At 40.2% G+C, this 17,970-nt stretch overlaps 1 protein-coding gene across 1 annotated transcript in view; it reads right to left on the bottom strand.

Annotated features, from left to right (window-relative positions):
- The window catches only part of IDO2 (indoleamine 2,3-dioxygenase 2), a 73,495-nt gene extending 65,869 nt beyond the window's left edge, over window positions 1-7,626 (bottom strand). Inside the window, exons 1-2 of the mRNA XM_023214496.2 lie at window positions 7,521-7,626; window positions 6,306-6,581 (exon numbers count right to left, since the gene is read on the bottom strand). Of these exons, the coding sequence (XP_023070264.1) occupies window positions 6,306-6,404 (99 nt within the window). The 5' untranslated portion in view covers window positions 6,405-6,581; window positions 7,521-7,626. The remainder of the gene's footprint in view (window positions 1-6,305; window positions 6,582-7,520) is intronic.
- Window positions 7,627-17,970: the final 10,344 nt, after the last annotated feature.

The following is a 17,970-nucleotide window of genomic DNA, read 5'->3' as shown; positions in this document are numbered from 1 at the left end:
CCTGCTTCGTATGCAAGAGCAGGACTTATAATATTAATGGGGGAATGACCTGCTTCGTATGCAAGAGCAGGACTTATAATATTAATGGGGGAAATGCCCTGCTTCGTATGCAAGAGCATATAGTCCTCTACATTTCCCCTTTCCTTATTTACAAGTTTGAATTTCTTTCAAAACCATCATTACATGTTGAGCTCGCTGGGATTCGGTGTTTGCCCTTTGGCACCATCTCCAGCAGACTGTGAAAATGACAAAAGCAAGAACAACAATCAATACATTGCCAGAAACAGAGGTCAGTAAGGTTTTTACAGGGCTCATAGGGTTCAAAGACGTCAAACTTTGTACAATACCAGTCATCAAATCTACACCAGTCAGCAATGGTAACTGATTGCGAAATGTTTCAGAAATGTTCTGTGTTAATTCTTGTATTCCTCAGGAAAGATTATTATGACCAATTAAAAGTCTCTTTATATCAGTCCAATTAGGTACAGTGCTGTTAAAAGGAACAGGAGTAATACAAAATTGGGTAGTATTCCAATCATATTTCAACAAAGCTCGTGTATTCAACACTGTTAGCTGATCTCCCAACCAAGAAACCACTTGTTCCAGATTATCCACTCGCTCAAATGAGCATCTATACATGTTTGTCTTGTCTTGTGTTGTCTTGTGTGTTCATTCCTTTGTTCAGGAAACACGCGGACCCCAACACTGAACTCCAGAGCCTCACGTCTAAGCTCTCTCAGTTCTCCTCACTCTTGTCACCTGCGCTAACCTTCTTGATGCCAAGCTAATTTCCTTGTATTCACCATGTCTAAAGAGAAATTAGCCCTCCCTCCAAAAACACACCTCTATGCCCCCTGTACACATGTACGGCACATGAAACATTTATTTGTATGAATTGGTGAGGCACACATTTTCCACAATAAATGTTGGAACTTGGAAAAGTTTGAACGTTGACAGAAACAATGGGATAGAATATTTGAAACCAAGTCAGACTCCTTCCCCCAAACCAGAATTTTTTTAAGTCACTGTCTTGACTATGTTTTCTTCACATACGTTCAAGCAACTATCTATAGTGAGAAACCAAAAGAGATACTGAAGGAACTTCTGGGGCCACTGGACATGAAAGTACAGCCTCCTGACTCTGATGCTTGCCTTTCAACTAAAGGAAAGTAAGATCTGGTGTCCCCTTGAGCAGGACAGCCAATCGTGATTCTCCATCTGCTCTTGCAACACTCTGCCTGGTGATTTTAGTGACTGGGTCCCTCCTCATCTGTGAAGCAACCTGGGGCAGATTTTGATGAAAATGTCCTTCTGCTACCTCTTCCCAGAAAGGGAGTTGTTGAAAAAAGGTCACACCAATGAAAGAAAATCAAAACTGAAACAGGGAAGTACATTTTGAGAAATCTGGGGAAAATGATCATAACGGAGTAAAACCAGTTTCACAACGGACTTTTTCCCACATAAGCTCAGGAAAGGAAATTCCATCAACGTAACCATAGCATGTCAGGCAGGGAGTGTCATGAGAACTTGATTCTCATCTGTTTCTCCTATTTCCATAGTTACAAAAGAGGAAAGAACAAAGAGAGGAACTGTACAACTGTGGATCTACGTCATGTTTAACTCATTTGTAATATTATTTTTCCTCAGCTCAGTGTACACATTTAATTCCAATAAGAGCAATTTGGTCTTTTCTTCCTTTGGAACTAGGCAGGATATTCCTGAATTGGGTTAGACATATAGAGTGGAGTTTTAACAAGCACTGGCTCAAGGTCAGAAGACTGGCTTCTGGTCCTTACACTGGATTTATGAAAGTGTTTTCACATTCATTCTCCACAGGAATCTGGTGGAGGTGGCAACAGATCTCCATCCAGTAAATGTGAAAATTGAGGGTTAGGGGATGTTTGTGATTCGCTCAAAGTCACAAGAGCTACTAAGTGCAACTTAGGGTGACCAACTCATCCGAATTGTCCCAGCACTTTCCTGGTTTAGTACTCAGAGTCTTGCATGTCAGGAGTTCATCCGGTACCTAACAAATAGGGACACTTGGTCAACCTAGTGGCAGTGTCAGAGGAAACAGTCCGGTCCTCTGGACCACAACCCAACTGTGCATAGTAACACAGGACTTATTAAGAAATTATTTGTAGGCAACTAGAAAGGGTGAAAGAGGTCTCACTGGAATTTTCCTTTAATAAAAAGCAGCCTGAAACCACTTCTTCTCTAAAAGCAGCCTGATATATATACAAACTAGGAGCTTTCATATGTAAACGACAGCAGCTGTACCTGGGAGCCAGGTACATTCAATATGGAAATTATACTCTCTTCTGTTTTGTTTTTGTTTTTGTTTTTGTTTTTTTTTGAGGTGGAGTCTTGCTCTGTGGCCCGGACTGGAGTGCAGTGGCCGAATCTCAGCTCACTTCAAGCTCCACCTCCTGGGTTTACGCCATTCTCCTGCCTCAGCCTCCCGAGTAGCTGAGACTACAGGCGCCCGCCACCTCGCCCAGCTAGTTTTTTGTATTTTTAGTAGAGACGGGGTTTCACCGTGTTAGCCAGGATGGTCTCGATCTCCTGACCTCGTGATCCAGCCGTCTCGGCCTCCCAAAGTGCTGGGATTACAGGCTTGAGCCACCGTGCCCGGCCTGTTTTTCTTTTTTTGAGACAGAATCTCACTCCATCACCCAGTCAGGAGTGCAGTGGTACGATCTCCGCTCACTGCAACCTCCATCTCTTGGGTTCAAGCGATTCTCCTGCCTCAGCCCCTGAGTAGCTGGGATTACAGGTGCTCACCACCACACCCAGCTAATTCTCGTATCGTAAACCCTCTGTAGAGACAGGGTTTCACCATTTTGGACCGGCAGGTCTCGAACTCCTGGCCTCAGGTGATCCGCCCCCCTCCCCCACCTTGGCCTCCCAAAGTGCTGAGATTACAGGCATGAACCACTGCGCCCGGCCCTCACTCTTTTCCTTGTCACCAGGTGTGTCGGCATCATGACAGGCTCCAGGTAAAACCACGTGTAAAGGTATCATGGTGGCCGCCAGGTGGAGGCTGTATTTGCAAATAAAAGACTAGGGTGGGAGGGCCAGTCTTTTCCCCGGCTATGTAAATGGCATACCGGATCAAACCAATCCCCTGGGCCCTATGTAAATCAATCACCGCCTCGTCCAGCCTTTGTACAAAATCCATTGCCTTCCACCACAAAGCAGACCCTCTTGGGCGACCCGCATTTTCAGCATAAAGAAGCGTTTTTTCTCTCTCTTCCTTTATGTCTATTAAACTTTCAGCTCCTAAACCCACTCGTGTGTATCCGTGTCGTGAATTCTTTTCTCGGTGGAGACAAAGAACCAGGATATATATCCCAGAAAATGGAGCCTTTCATTAGCACCCCTGCTGTCATTACTACTGATGCTGGAGTTACTTGCAGATTTGTAACTTAATTTCAAGACTAACAGCTGGGCCGGGAGCGGTGGCTCATGCCTGTAATCCCAGCACTTTGGGAGGCCGAAGCAGGTGGATCACCTGAGGTCGGGAGTTCGAGACCAGCCTGACCAACATAGAGAAACTCTGTATCTTACTAAAAATACAAAATTAGCTGGGCGTGGTGCCATAGGCCTGTAATCCCAGCTACTTGCCAAGGCTGAGGCAAGAGAATCTCTTGAACCCGGGAGGTGGAGGTTGTGGTGAGAAGAGACTCTGCCATTAGAAATTTCTAAGAAGGGGAAAGGAAACCTTGCTAACAAACAATACCTGTTTCTTAATTCTACTTTGGACTCAAATTGTAAGGCAAATCCGTTTCATCATTTAGCCCTTATCAACACTGTTTTTCTCATCTGCTATTGTCCAAAGCCTAGAGCATTAAAACTATCAAAGCTTTTACAGACCATCAGGTGTCAACCCCCTCTTTCTACATTTGAGCTAGCTGAACTCCAGAGGAAATGACTTCCTCAAAGTCATGAGTGGCAAAAGCAGAACTAGTTCTGCTTATAACTCTTGACTTTTAATTATTATTATTATTATTGTTATTACATCCTAAATGAGGGCCAAGACCACTCAGTTAAAAACTTTGGGGTCCAGGCCAAGTGCGGTGGCTCATGCCTATAATCCCAGCACTTTGGGAGACCAAGGGAGGCAGATCACTTGAGGGTCAGAAGTTCGAGACTGGGTTGGTCAACATGGTGAAACCCCCCCCCCCACTAAAAATACAAAAATTGGCCGGGCATGGTGGTGCATGCCTGTAGTTCCAGCTATTCAGGAGGCTGAGGCAGGAGAATCCTTGAACCCAGGAAGCGGAAGTTGCAATGAGAGGAGATCATGCTGTTAGGAATGAAGTTTTTGGTGTCACAGAAAAAGAATGAATGTGGGAACAAATGATCTCTCAGCAACGGGAGCTTTACTTTCTGCAGAAAGGGTGCTACTCAATAGCTGTCCAGCCATGAGAGCACACCAAACAAAGGACACAGAGTTATTTATAACCTGATGCATCACCCTACTGCTATGTCCAGCTTCCATTGGCTGGAATAGGACCTCACATTTTACTCTTTACCCAATTGGCTATTAGTTTAAAACGTTTTTAATTCGGTAAAGGAACAGAGCAAAGAAAGAAAAGCAAGTTGCCCAGGGATAGTTAAGGAAGCATCTCGAATAAGGAGTGACATGCACGATGGGCTGGGGCTTTTCTAGTTCTGTCCAGGCATGCCGGAGCAAGCTACAACAGCTGATTCGGACAGCCACTAATAGTGGTTAGCAATGTTATAGTAAGAAATCGTGACTTTTTATAATCTTTGAAGAAGAACTTTCCCATTTCCCACAGTGCCACTGCACTCCAGCCTGGGCAACAGAAAGAGATTCCATCTCGAAAAAAAAAAAAATATATATATATATATATATATATACACATTGCAGTTCGATGTTGCAGTCATTGTAGTAATTTAGAAGAAGTTCCACCTCCACCCTCCAGCCCAATTTGCCATTCAACTATGATTAAAGAATAGTGTGGAATTCAAAGGGCTTTTACTGAATACCTACACTGAGGCTTGTCTACTTCTGAGTGTTACTGGAGTGATATAAATAAAGAATTCTGCTGCTTCCATGAGTAGAGAGCTGATTTGTTTAGTTTAGTTTTGTTTTGTTTTGTTGAAACGGAGTTTCGCTCTTGTTGCCTAGGCTGGAGTACAGTGGCACTGTGAGAAATGGTAAAGTTCTTCTTCAAAGATTATAAAAAGTCACGATTTCTTACTATAACATTGCTAACCACTATTAGTGGCTGTCCGAATCAGCTGTTGTAGCTTGCTCCGGCATGCCTGGACAGAACTAGAAAAGCCCCAGCCCATCGTGCATGTCACTCCTTATTCGAGATGCTTCCTTAACTATCCCTGGGCAACTTACTTTTCTGTCTTTGCTCTGTTCCTTTACCCAATTAAAAACGTTTTAAACTAATAGCCAATTGGGTAAAGTGTAAAATGTGAGGTCCTATTCCAGCCAATGGAAGCTGGACACAGCAGTAGGGTGATGCATCAGGTTATAAATAACTCTGTGTCCTTTATTTGGTGTGCTCTCGTGACTGGACAGCTATTGAGTAGTACTCTTTCTGCAGAAAGTAAAGCTCCCCTTGCTGAGAGATCATTTGTTCCTAGTATAATTAAGAAAGAGGTATTGTTTGTTAGCAAGGTTTCCTTCCCCTTCTCAGAAATTGTTGCAAAGATTTAATCCTTCCTACCAGCCCTGAAAGCACCCAAGTTTCCTCATGTTCTCTTTTTTCTCCCACTAGCAAGTCAAGATAAACTAATTTACATCAAAATGTCATGGTAGTGATCCAGGATAGTTTATAAGTAAATGCTCCCGGAGGGATCTGCATTATAAACATGTAGTCATGCAAAGGAGAAAATATTTCACAGAGAAATTCCAGGTATTCTGTTGAAGGGGCTTGAGTCTTGCTGTGACCTTAGCTCATGCACTTGGAAGTGCCATGTCTCAGGTGCTGAGGCTCTATATTTGTTCTTATAATTTATCTCTATTTAAGTTCATTCTTTTTCTTGATAACTACAGGTTTGCTTATAATTTCTCTTGCCTGACAATCTAGTCAAAAGAAACTGAAACAAAAAATATTCCATTTGACCTGTTCTCTATGGCATCTGTCACTTCTTTTTGATGGTAATGATAATCTATGCTCTTTGTAGCATCTTTCTCAGTTAAACAACTTGATATTTATGTTGCATGTCTCTTAATAATCACATACATTTTTAAAAAAACAAACCAACCAACATTTCAAGAAATATATTCTGACCTATCCTTACCAAGGCTCTATCCTTACCAGAGAATCTGGAAGAAGAAAGCCATACTCTTCAGATATGTGGTATCTTTCCAAAGACAAAGGAACTGCTGTCTTCACATTCGGTCTTTGGGTCTCCATTATTTTGCTTGAAGTATCCACATGGAAAGTGTCACTGAAGAATCAACTGTGCCTAATATATGAAACACCCAGGTTGCATCCTTTGGTTCCAGTTAGTTGCGCAGTGTCTCAAGTACAGGGGAAAACTTTGCCCTGAGGTTGAATTCCAGATTGTCATGGCCTTTCTCTGAGACAGGGCTGAGTAAATAATTTTAAAAATGCTGATTAAACAAACAGACAAACCAAACAAACTCAAAGAAATTCCCTCATTTTCTCTCACACACCAATATGAGAAAAGTGATTTTAATCCCAGAGACAAATTTGTTCCACATTGGAAAAGGAGAAATGAAATAGACCTGTGGTCGTGGCTTATCAAACCTGTACCCTAACAGGAACCTGCTCCATTGCGAACTTTGACAAATGGGTCAGAGTTACTCCAAATGGAGTAAACTATCAAAATTAGAAGTTACATGCAGACAATTATTTCAGTGATCTCTGGTGCGCAGGGAGGGGAGGAAGGGCCTGCCAGAAGCTCAGGGGGTGTTGTACGTAGTTTGAGCAACATAGTCTAAGATTACGATTGATTTATTTTAAGAAACAACACAGTAACTTTTTTAAATATTTGAACACATTAAAGACAGATTTTTTTTTATTTAGCAAATGAGATAATAAATACTAACAAACGGCCGGGCGTGGTGGCTCAAGCCTGTAATCCCAGCACTTTGGGAGGCCGAGACGGGTGGATCACGAGGTCAGGAGTTCGAGACCATCCTGGCTAACACGGTGAAACCCCATCTCTACTAAAAATACAAAAAACTAGCCGGGCGAGGTGGCGGGCGCCTGTAGTCCCAGCTACTCGGGAGGCTGAGGCAGGAGAATGGCGTAAACCCGGGAGGCGGAGCTTGCAGTGAGCTGAGATCTGGCCACTGCACTCCAGCCTGGGCGACAGAGCGAGACTCCGTCTCAAAAAAATAAATAAATAAATAAATAAATAAATAAATAAATAAATAAATACTAACAAACTTGATAATAGCATTGTTTGAAATGTTTGTTCCTCCGTGCTGTAAAGAAACAGCACTTGAACATAAATTTATTTAGTAAGGTCATTTTTACTTCCTGCAGAAAAGGTACACTCACCAGCAATTTTGCCACAAGAGTACACCTTATAAAGGAAACAGGGTCATTTATAAGCTGACATGTCCACCCTACTGCTATGTCTGGTTTCCATTGGCTGGAACAGGACCTCACATTCTGTATTTGTCCCAACTGCCTAACAACTTAGAACTTTTTAAAAGAGGCAAAGGTAGAGGAGAACAAAGGAAGGAGGAAGTAACTTGTGGAACACTGAGAAAGATAAAAACACTTTTAAATCAGGAAATGAACAGGTTATGACCTAATGCTTGCTTGGGCCAGTATAACCACGCCAGGGCAAATATTTAGGCTAAATTGTGGGAGCTAAGAACATAGCATACATTGATTTCCTTATTAAGGCTAGCAGATATTTAAGAATGTTAGCACAGGTCTTTGAATAAATTTTGTTTCTAAGAGAAGTTACTATTTACTCCTAATGAGATGGGGAGGAAAGTCTTTGAAGAGGAACCTTTCTCTACTTTACTTTTTACAGCATGAACGAATTATTTAATTAAATACTCGACTTTTTTTTTTTTTTTTTTTTTTTTTTGCATACCTCGGCTCTAGTCCTAGAGTTTTGCTCCTATTTCTCTGACTTGAGAGCAGTGGCGTGATCTCTGCTCAATGTAACCTCTGCCTCCCAGGTTCAACAGGTTCAAGCGATTATCCTGCCTCAGTCTCCCAAGTAATTGGGATTATAGGCACCCACCACCACACCAATTTTTTGTATTTTTAGTAGAGATGGGGTTTCACCATGTTGACCAGGCTGGTCTCGAATTCCTGACCTCAGGAGACCCACCCACCTTGGCCTCCCAAAGTGCTGGGATTACAAGCATGAGCCACTTCGCCTGGCATTATGTCCAAAATTTGACCTCTAAGCACCTTTGTAGTAAGACCTTTGCTCAAGCCCTCAAAAATGATTTACTGCTCCTGAAATAACTAGTATTTTGTTCTTTGGTCTAGCTATTCACACTGTCTTTGCAAAATATTTTCTTGACAGTCACCACGATGAATCTCTACTCTACTTCTACTTCTCTCTTTTAAAGTTTTTCTTTTCTTTTCTTTTTTTTTTTTTTTTTTTTTGAGATGGAGTCTTGCTTTGTCACCCAGGCTGAAATGCAGTGAAGCGATCTCAGCTCACTGTAGCCTCTGCCTTCCAGGTTCAAGCAATTCTCCTGCCTCAGCCTCCTGAGTAGCTGGGATTACAGGTCCCTGCCACCACACCAGGCTTATTTTTGTATTTTTAGAAGAGGTGGGGTTTCACTGTGTTGGTCAGGCTGTCTGGAACTCTTGACCTTCAGGTGATCCGCCTGCCTCAGCCTCCCAAAGTGCTGGCATGAGTTACCGCACCCAGCCAAAGTTTTTTTTTCAATTTTATTTGTATTTGGTACATAAGAATGGTATATACTTAAGAGTTGCATGTGATATTTCTATACATGTGTGCAATGTGTAATGATCAAATCAGGGTAATTGACATCTCCATCACCCAAACAGTGATCGTTTCTTTGTTTTGGGAAGCAGAGAGTAGAACAGTGGTTACCAGAGGATGGGATGAATATGGGGAGGAGGGACAGGGAGAGGTTGGTTAGTGGGTACAAAATTATAGTTAGGTAGCAGGAATAAGTTCTAGTGTTTTATAGCACAGTAGGGTGACTATAGTTAATAATATATTGTATATTTTAAAATAGCTAGAAGAGAGAGTTTTGAATGTTTCCAACAGAAACCCCACTTATCTTTTAAGACACATCTCAAACGCTAATACTTCCATGAACACTTCTTCAGAATTGTTTTCTTTCTGCAAAATTCTACAGTCGATCTGTACCTCATTTGCATCACACTTCCAGTTCTATCCGGTCTGATTGTTACTAACGTAGTAACCTCATCCTTCCTATTAGATTATAAGCTCCTTGAAAACAGAACCCATATCCAACCCTACTTTGTATTTTCCTTTAGCCACAAGCCCAATATCTGGCACTCAATAAATATTTGTGGGATGGATGATCTCTTAGTCTCATTATGGACCTCACATTTGTAGGACCAGTGTCTGCCTGTCAGGTAGAACTTTGTACTGCTTTCGGTCACACTGCTTTACTCCCAGCCCCAGAAACTTACCCTGCAGTAAGGAACACAGGGCCATACCCTACATGAAGCCCTGTCTGGCCTCTTTCTTACTAAGAGGAAGTTGACTAGATACAGTTGTGCTCAGAAACTTTCTTTCCTAACAGTAAGGCTGGGAATTTTGGCGTTTTGTGTTCCATGATCAGCTTTCCATGAGTCACAGTAGTACCAGTGCACAGCCAGGGATCCATTTCTATCTGTCGGGGTATTAGGGCCTTTTGGAAATGGGCCAAGGAGAAATTAGAAAAAGAAAAAGAATATATGGTCACAGTTGAACTTTTTAGGGCATCATTTACTTGTTTCCTAAAAGCAACATCAGATATACTTAGTTTCAGTTTCTAAGTCGATAACACTGGTACACTGAGTGTTTTTGTCCAGTTCATTAATTACTTCTTTCTTCCTAAATTCAATGGGGACATTTAAGTCCTTTCCTTGATTAACTTTTCAAGTATCTGACATTGCAGCCTACCTTTTTTTTTTTTTAACCCTTTTACCTTCCTGACATTTTCCATGACATCTATCCCTCCTTATTTTACTATACTTAATAATAAATACATACATACATACATACATACATAAAGACTGCAATCATGGAATTTTCCTTCCTTCCTTCCTTCCTTCCTTCCTTCCTTCCTTCCTTCCTTCCTTCCTTCCTTTTTTTGACAGAGTCTCGCCCTGTCATTCAGACTGGAGTGCAGTGGTGCGATCTCTGCTCACTGCAGCCTCCGCCTCCCGGGTTCAAGCAATTTTCCTGTCTCAGCCTCCCAAGTAACTGGGACTACAGGCATGCTAATTTTTGTATTTTTAGTAGAGACAGGGTTTTGTCATGCTGGAAACGCTGGTCTCCAACTCCTGACCTCAAGTGATCTGCCTTACCTTGGCCTCCCAAAGTGCTGGGATTACAGGTGTGAGACACCACTTCCAGCCTCTTTTTTTTTTTTTTGAGTTGGGGTCTTACTCTGTCACCCAGGCTGGAGCGCAGTGGCGCACTGTCGGCTCACTGCAACCTCCACCTCCCGGGTTCAAGCAATTCTCCTGCCTCAGCCTCCCGAGTAGCAGGCGTGTGCCACCACGCCCGGCTAATTTTTGTATTTTTAGAAGAACCAGGGTTTCATCATGTTGGTCAGGCTGATCTCAAACTCCTGACCTCGTGATCCACCGCCCTCAGCCTCCCAAAGTGCTGGGATTACAGGCATGAGCCACTGTGACCGACATGAGTGTGGATTTCTACTGCACCATATCCTCACCAGCACTGAGTGCTGTCAGTGTTGGGGATTTTCACCAATGAAGTAGAAATGTAGTGGTAGCTCATTGTTTTCATTTGCAATTTCCTAATGGCATATGATGTAGATCATATTTTCATATGCTTGCCACTTGTATTTCTTCTTTGATGGGGTTTCTGTTCAGATCTTTTGTCCATTATTTAACTGAGTTGTTCATTTTCTTGTTTTTGAGTTTTAAGAATTATTTGTATATTTTGATAATTGTCTTTTATCACATATGTCTTTTGCAAATATTTTCTCCCAGTCTGCGGCTTGTCTTTTTATTCTCTTGATGATGCCTTTCCCAGATCACATTTTAATGTTGATATGTGATATAGAGCTTGTCATTTTTTTTTCTTTGATTGTGCCTTGGTGTTGTATATAAAAAGTTATCTCCAAACCCAAGGTTACCTAGGTTGTCTCTTATGTTATCTCTAATAGTTTTATGGTCATAGCAGTTTTTAAAATGAGTTTATTAGCATATTACTTTAAAATAATTGTTAAATGAAATAAATCAAGGATAAAGTGATGTTATATTTTATAAAATTCATTTTCAGATATATTTCCTGAGAAAATTCATATATATATATAAATATATAGTTTTCCTCACAAAATTCCTTTATATAGCTATAGATATAGACAGAGAAGTTTTTGTAGAGATAAGAGTTTCACTATGTTGCCCTTGCTGATTTCAAACTCTTGGGCTCAAGTGATTGTCCCATCTCAGCCTCCCAAAGTGCTGGAATTATAGGTGTAAGCCATCATGCCTGGCTGGAAAATTCTGCTACAAAAGAAATATAAAACAAACACATTCTAATATCTGTTTCTTGTAATATAAATACAAATTATTTAAATTTTTACAAACTCCCATATCTTTTTTCCATAGTTCTTAACATGTCTAAGAAGTAGGGAAACAATAAAAGTGCAAGTAAAATACACACGTTTTACATTTTGTTTTTATAAAACAGTTCATTACAAATATACGAATGCAATAAGTTTGTTTGCATGGTCTACAAGCAATGTTATGTTGATTATTTCACTTTTTGATCATTACATTGTAAGGACTAAAGTTCCCTTGATCTTTGTTGTGTCATTAAAATACACATGTTTTGAGATGACACGGTTGCTCACACCTGTAATCCCAACACTTTGGCAGGTTGATGCAGGAGGATCCCCTGAGGCCAGGAGTTTGGGACCAGCCTGGGCAACGCAGCCAGACCATGTCTCCACAAAAATATAAAAAATTAGCCAGATGTGGTGGTGCGTGCCTGTAGTCCTAGCTACATGGGAGCCTGAGGTAGCAGGATCAGTTGAGCCCAGGAATTCAAGGCTGCAGTGAGCTAGGAACACACCACTGTACTGCAGTCTGAGTGACAAAGTGACACTTCGTCGCAAAAACAAAAGAAAAAGATAATTTGGTATAGTTTTAAGTTCTCATAGAAAAGCTTCCTGAAATAGAAAGTTATATTACAGAAAAATCATTCCCTTTAAGCCATTAAAAAGTTATTTATGAAATATGTCTACCTAAATAAAGTTTTAATTGATGAAAACTAGTGTTTTTTTTTTTTTTTTTTTTTTTGAGACGGAGTCTTGCTCTGTCACCCAGGCTGGAGTGCAGTGACCAGATCTCAGCTCACTGCAAGCTCCGCCTCCCAGGTTTATGCCATTCTCCTGCCTCAGCCTCCCTAGTAGCTGGGAATACAGGTGTCCGCCACCTCGCCCAGCTATGAAAACTAGTATTTTTGATAAGAAAACTTTAAAGAGATGAAAGACACTGTAATTTCTGTTTGATGTAAACTGGAAATTTTTCATTTTCTCTATACCTAGTTATTTTACCTTTCTGTGAAATATAACTGTTGGAATATAATCCTGCCTGCGTGATAAATTGGGAGCCATCATTCAACTGTATCCACAGAGATCCACAGAGTTTACTATGTCGCTCAAACAACATTTTCCACAAAACAGAATTCAAAAGCTGTTCTGATTTTGGAAGACGATCATTGAGAGTGCCAGAAAAGGAGTTTGGCCCAAAGTTGTAGCTGTGCAATCATGTTCTTTGTAATATGACAATAGATATGTTAAATATGAGTATCTATTGCAGAGAAGATGAACTAGTCATGATTAAACTAGTTATGATTATTCTTTTAAAAGATGTCATTCCTCTCACTGCAAAGTTTGACCCACAGAAGGAGGAGGAGATAAGCCCTTAGGGGCCTAACACTGCCAGATTGTCTATGAATACCAAAAAGGAAGGACGACTTCCACTTTTATTTTCTTCTTTGGAAATTATAGATTTCAGTTTCAAACAAATGAAACATGCCTAATTAGCATTGACCAAATATATTTTCATTTTCTCTTTATGGAGGCTAAAGCAACTCTATCTTGGATGCTAATCCACCATGTTGACTTCTGATTAACTCCAGTTCTAGGAATGCCTCTAAGGTTACTACTTAATCTACTCTTAAGAGCACATACTTGCTGTAAATCCTGCGGTTAAACAAATTACTGTAATTGTCTTTCCCTATGGTATATAAGCCCTGGGTCTGGGGATAGAGGATCCACCAACTCATCTCAGGGCATCTCATCTCAAACGGCTTCTGTTCATAAGTCCCTATTAATTTTTCTTTTTCTGAGAAACTAGAATTGCCAGCCTCTTTCTTCAGCCTGTCAGCATCCTTGACTTTTGGGGGTAGATTTGCAGAGAATTGTTCACAGTGGAACACATTTTCAAGCTACCAACTTTACTTCCTCCTTTCAATGTGTAAGATTTCTCACAAAATTTTCCAAGATTTTGCAATGACTTGAATTAAATCTCTTTTGGATAGTATTTGCTCTATCATAATACCAGACCTCAAAATCAATAGCAGGGTAATTTTTTTCATCAAAATGCATTTACAGTACCTTGTAAAATAGATGGCCTTATAAAAGAGAGACAGATCCTGTAGGTAGAATAAATCTGGAAGTACATTCATATTTCCTCCAGTATGTTTCTGGTATATTGTTAAACCTGTACTTACTGATGTTAGTAGGTGGATGCATTCTATCAGCAAGAGAAAACTTCCATCATGTGGATAATATATTGTAATCATATCTCCATCCCTGAATATACTAAGACCTCTCTTAGAAGTTTTGTGGATACTTCTTCTGAATGAAGTATGTTCATTATCGCCCTTTTGATTTTCAGTTATGACTGATTTTAACTTGCACATAGTTAAAGAAGGCATAATACTTCATAATGTACATGTCTGAAAACTCGATGGTGGTTTCATACTTGAGGTTTGCTGTCTTCCAAAACAACTGCCATTTCATAATCTGCCAATTCATTTAGTGTTCTTGACTGTGCCATTGTCAAATGTGGCCTCAAAAGTAATGCATAGGCTGGGCATGGTGGCTTACTCCTGTAATCCCAGCATTTTGGGAGGCCAAAGCAAGTGGATCACTTGAAGTCAGGAGTTTGAGGCCAGCCCGGCCAACATGGTGAAACCCCGTCTCTACTAAAAGTACAAAAATTAGCTGGGTGTGGTGGTGAGCAACTGTAATCCTAGTTACTTAGGAGGCTGTGGCAGAAGAATGGCTTGAACCTGGGAGACAGAGGTTGCAGTGAGCCAAGATCATGCCACTGCACTCCAGCCTGGGCAACAGAGTGAGACTCTGTCTAAAAAAAAAAAAGTAATGCACAAAGCATTCAGCCCATGGACCAAACATTAAAAGCAAGTACATGTACACTTTGCAATTTCTGGGGAAACATAGTTAGGAATTTTACAATAGAGAATTTTCCAATTGAGTTGCTAGCCCCAAATTGTCAGTCTTGATGTTACATTATGCATACAAGTTTAGAAAAGAAGTTAGTTACCAGTGTACTTATCATAATAATGAAAATGCAACATTCTTGCGATGATTGTGTTCTTTAGGTGTGTGTTGCCTTCTGTATTATGGTACATTTCTAATATCAAGTCTAATCCAATCCTTGTCTTTAAAATATTTATAAAGCTCCAGTGTAGGAGGATGTTTCAACTGGCAGTGCATTTTCATCTCATTGTGGACTCTCTGTATTCTCATTGCTTTCTTAGCCATCATCTGGACCGAAATTTTCAAAATAGTGTGTCTGGACTCAGTTTTGCAGACATCAGCAAATGATCCCTTACCAGGCAGATTTCCAACTTTAAAATTTTCCATCTTCTTTCTGTGGCAAGTCACAATATTTCCAGGCACCAGCCTCTACATTCATTGGGCTCAGGTCTCTGGCTGCCACTCCTATGACAAAAGTGCAACCACCTCAGCGTCTCCAGGGCATCTTCCAAGGTCAGGGCTATGCCTCTGAGCTCTTGATTTCAAAAACTTGGGCCCTTGCTCCACATAGCAGTAATGAGGACAAAAATAAGTCTTCTTCCACTCTACCTCCACTGCTGTCTTATTACTACAACATAATAAAAAGTCATGCATGAATTGGGAATTTGAGGAGAGAGTTGTGCAGTCAATTATCCTATACTGTGATAGCAAAGTTCAAAAGTAACCTAGCTCCCTTGTAAAAGAAAATTTTGCAAGAGAGGAGATTGTACTGTGTAGTGGTTTGAGATATTCTGTAGTCAGATTGCCTGGGTTCAATCTTTTACTTTGTCATAGCCGTGTGGCTCTTGAAAACTACTGAACTACATTGGGTATCAATTCCCATATGGGAAAAAGGAGTACTAGTAATAGTACCTGTCTCTAGATTCATTGTTTTGATCAAGTGATTAATGTATATTTTAGGATAGTAAGAGGCATATGAAAGAATTAAGTAATTACTAGCTATCATTATTAATTTATAGTTTAAAAAACTAGCTCTCCCAGAAGATTCCGTATATTAGATGATTCTGATGCTCATTTACAACACTGATATTTTTATGTTTACTTCTTGCATTATATATGAGGCTAGGTCAACAAGCAAAGTTATATGTTTGCTTGTTTATTTAATCCTGGGCATTCAGGAGAAAATTTTCAATGAAGGTATACCGATCAACTCAACTTTAAAGTTAAGTATCAAACTTACCTGCTGTAAACAACATTCTTCAACTTTTCAAACAGAAAGAATCATTTTCTATTTTGTGCCTCTATCACACACTATTTTCTTGTTAGTCTAACGATTACAGAGGTAATCACCCCCAAAGAAACACAATATGATGTCTTGTCTCTGTAAGCTAATTGAGATTAGAAAAAGTACTTTATTGATATTTAAATGTCAAGCAATTAAAAGAGTGTCTGTGCAAAAGTGAGTTGAGCCGTATATGTGTTGTTGACATCCCCTTCTCTAGAGGTATTCCCACGGAAGCTGGATACATTGCCTTCTATATATTATAGTAATTAAGAGCTCATATTTAGAGCCTGACTAAGCAAATTTATACTCTAGCGTTGTCTGTTCCTTCTTATATTCTTGAACAAATTTCTTGGCCTCTGGCATCTCAATTTCCTCATATGTAAAATGAGGAGAGTAATAATATGTAGAATTGCTTTAAAGATTAAGTGACTACATATAAAGACCATTAGGAGCAGTAATTGATGGTGTGAGTTCTAAATACAAGTTTGCTATTTCCCAGAGGCTCTGGAGATGGAATTTCTGTCTGCGTGGGTCATTTTGTCTCATATTTGGCAAGAATCTTAGAAACAATTAAATGTATGTTTATACGAAAAATTTTTGGCTTGTGTGGACTTCTGACCTTTTAATTGTTTATTGTTTATTGACATAAAACAATTATGTGGAAATGAGCAAATTTTAATTTCCATTTCATGGTTGACCATTACAACTGCTTGACTGCACTAGCTCTTGTTTAAAGGGCATGAGAAGTTCAGAGTGGTGTGAACTGAGAAAAATATTTCTTATTTCCTTGTGAGATTATATTTAATATAGTAGAGTGAAAAATAGAACTAAATAATACATAAATAATTTCAACATTTAATATGCAAAACTGAATTATAAAAGGCAAGGGCTAAAGAATACTTTGTTGAACCTTGGTATGAAAACGATAACATATTTTAAGCTAAATTACCCTTACTTATGGAAAACAACCTTGAAGAAATACACTACTATGAATTTCTTTCTTTCATTCTTTTTTTTTTTTTTTTTTGAGAAGGAGGTTCGCTCTGTCTCCCAGGCTGGAGTGAAGTGGTGTGATCTTGACTCACTGCAACCTCTGCCTCCTGGATTCAAGTGATTATATATGAGGCTAGGTCAACAAGCAAAGTTATATGTTTGCTTGTTTATTTAATCCTGGGCATTCAGGAGAAAATTTTCAATGAAGGTATACCGATCAACTCAACTTTAAAGTTAAGTATCAAACTTACCTCCTGTAAACAACATTCTTCAACTTTTCAAACAGAAAGAATCATTTTCTATTTCTATTATTATTTCTATTAATCACACCTGCGATTACAGGTGTGAGCCACTATACTGCCCCAGCCTCCTGAGTAGCTGGGATTACAGGCACCCGCCACCATTCCCTGCTACTTTTTGTGGTTTTGTTAGAGATAGGGTTTCACCATGTTGGCCAGGCTGGTCTCAAACTCCTGACCTCAAGTTATCTGCCCCCCCGCCCGGCCTCCCAAAGTGCAGGGATTATAAGCATGAGCCAGCATGCCCCACTACTGCTATGAATTTCTGTTTTTCCCATGACACAGACTGGGATAGAATTATCTTTAATTTCACTCAAATAGGAACCATGTTACTTAAAATATATTACATCTCGTTAAAACCATGTACTGTGATAGGTTACCACCTTCACCATCTGGTGATCTCATCCTACCCCTGGAGGAGCACTCACTGCAATATGCAGAAAATGCATGGGATAGGGGCGGGAGAGTGGTGGACGAAGCAGCAGGGCTCATGAAACATACCAAGCATTTTGTGGTGCCTTTCCCACTCCAGAGATGATTTAATTAGAGTAATTCAGGAATCTCTTGGTTTCTTTTTTTTTTGAGACAGAGTCTCACTCTGTCACCCAGGCTGGAGTGCAGTGGCGCGATCTTGGCTCACTGCAACCTCTGCCTCCCAAGTTCAAATCATTCTCCTCCCTTAGCCTCACAAGCAGCTGGGATTACAGGCA

This window comes from Piliocolobus tephrosceles, chromosome 7 (assembly GCF_002776525.5).
Source record: "Piliocolobus tephrosceles isolate RC106 chromosome 7, ASM277652v3, whole genome shotgun sequence".
Taxonomy (NCBI): Eukaryota; Metazoa; Chordata; class Mammalia; order Primates; family Cercopithecidae; genus Piliocolobus; species Piliocolobus tephrosceles.
Note: the sequence above shows the minus strand (reverse complement) of the source record. Positions and strands in the feature narration are given on the sequence as shown.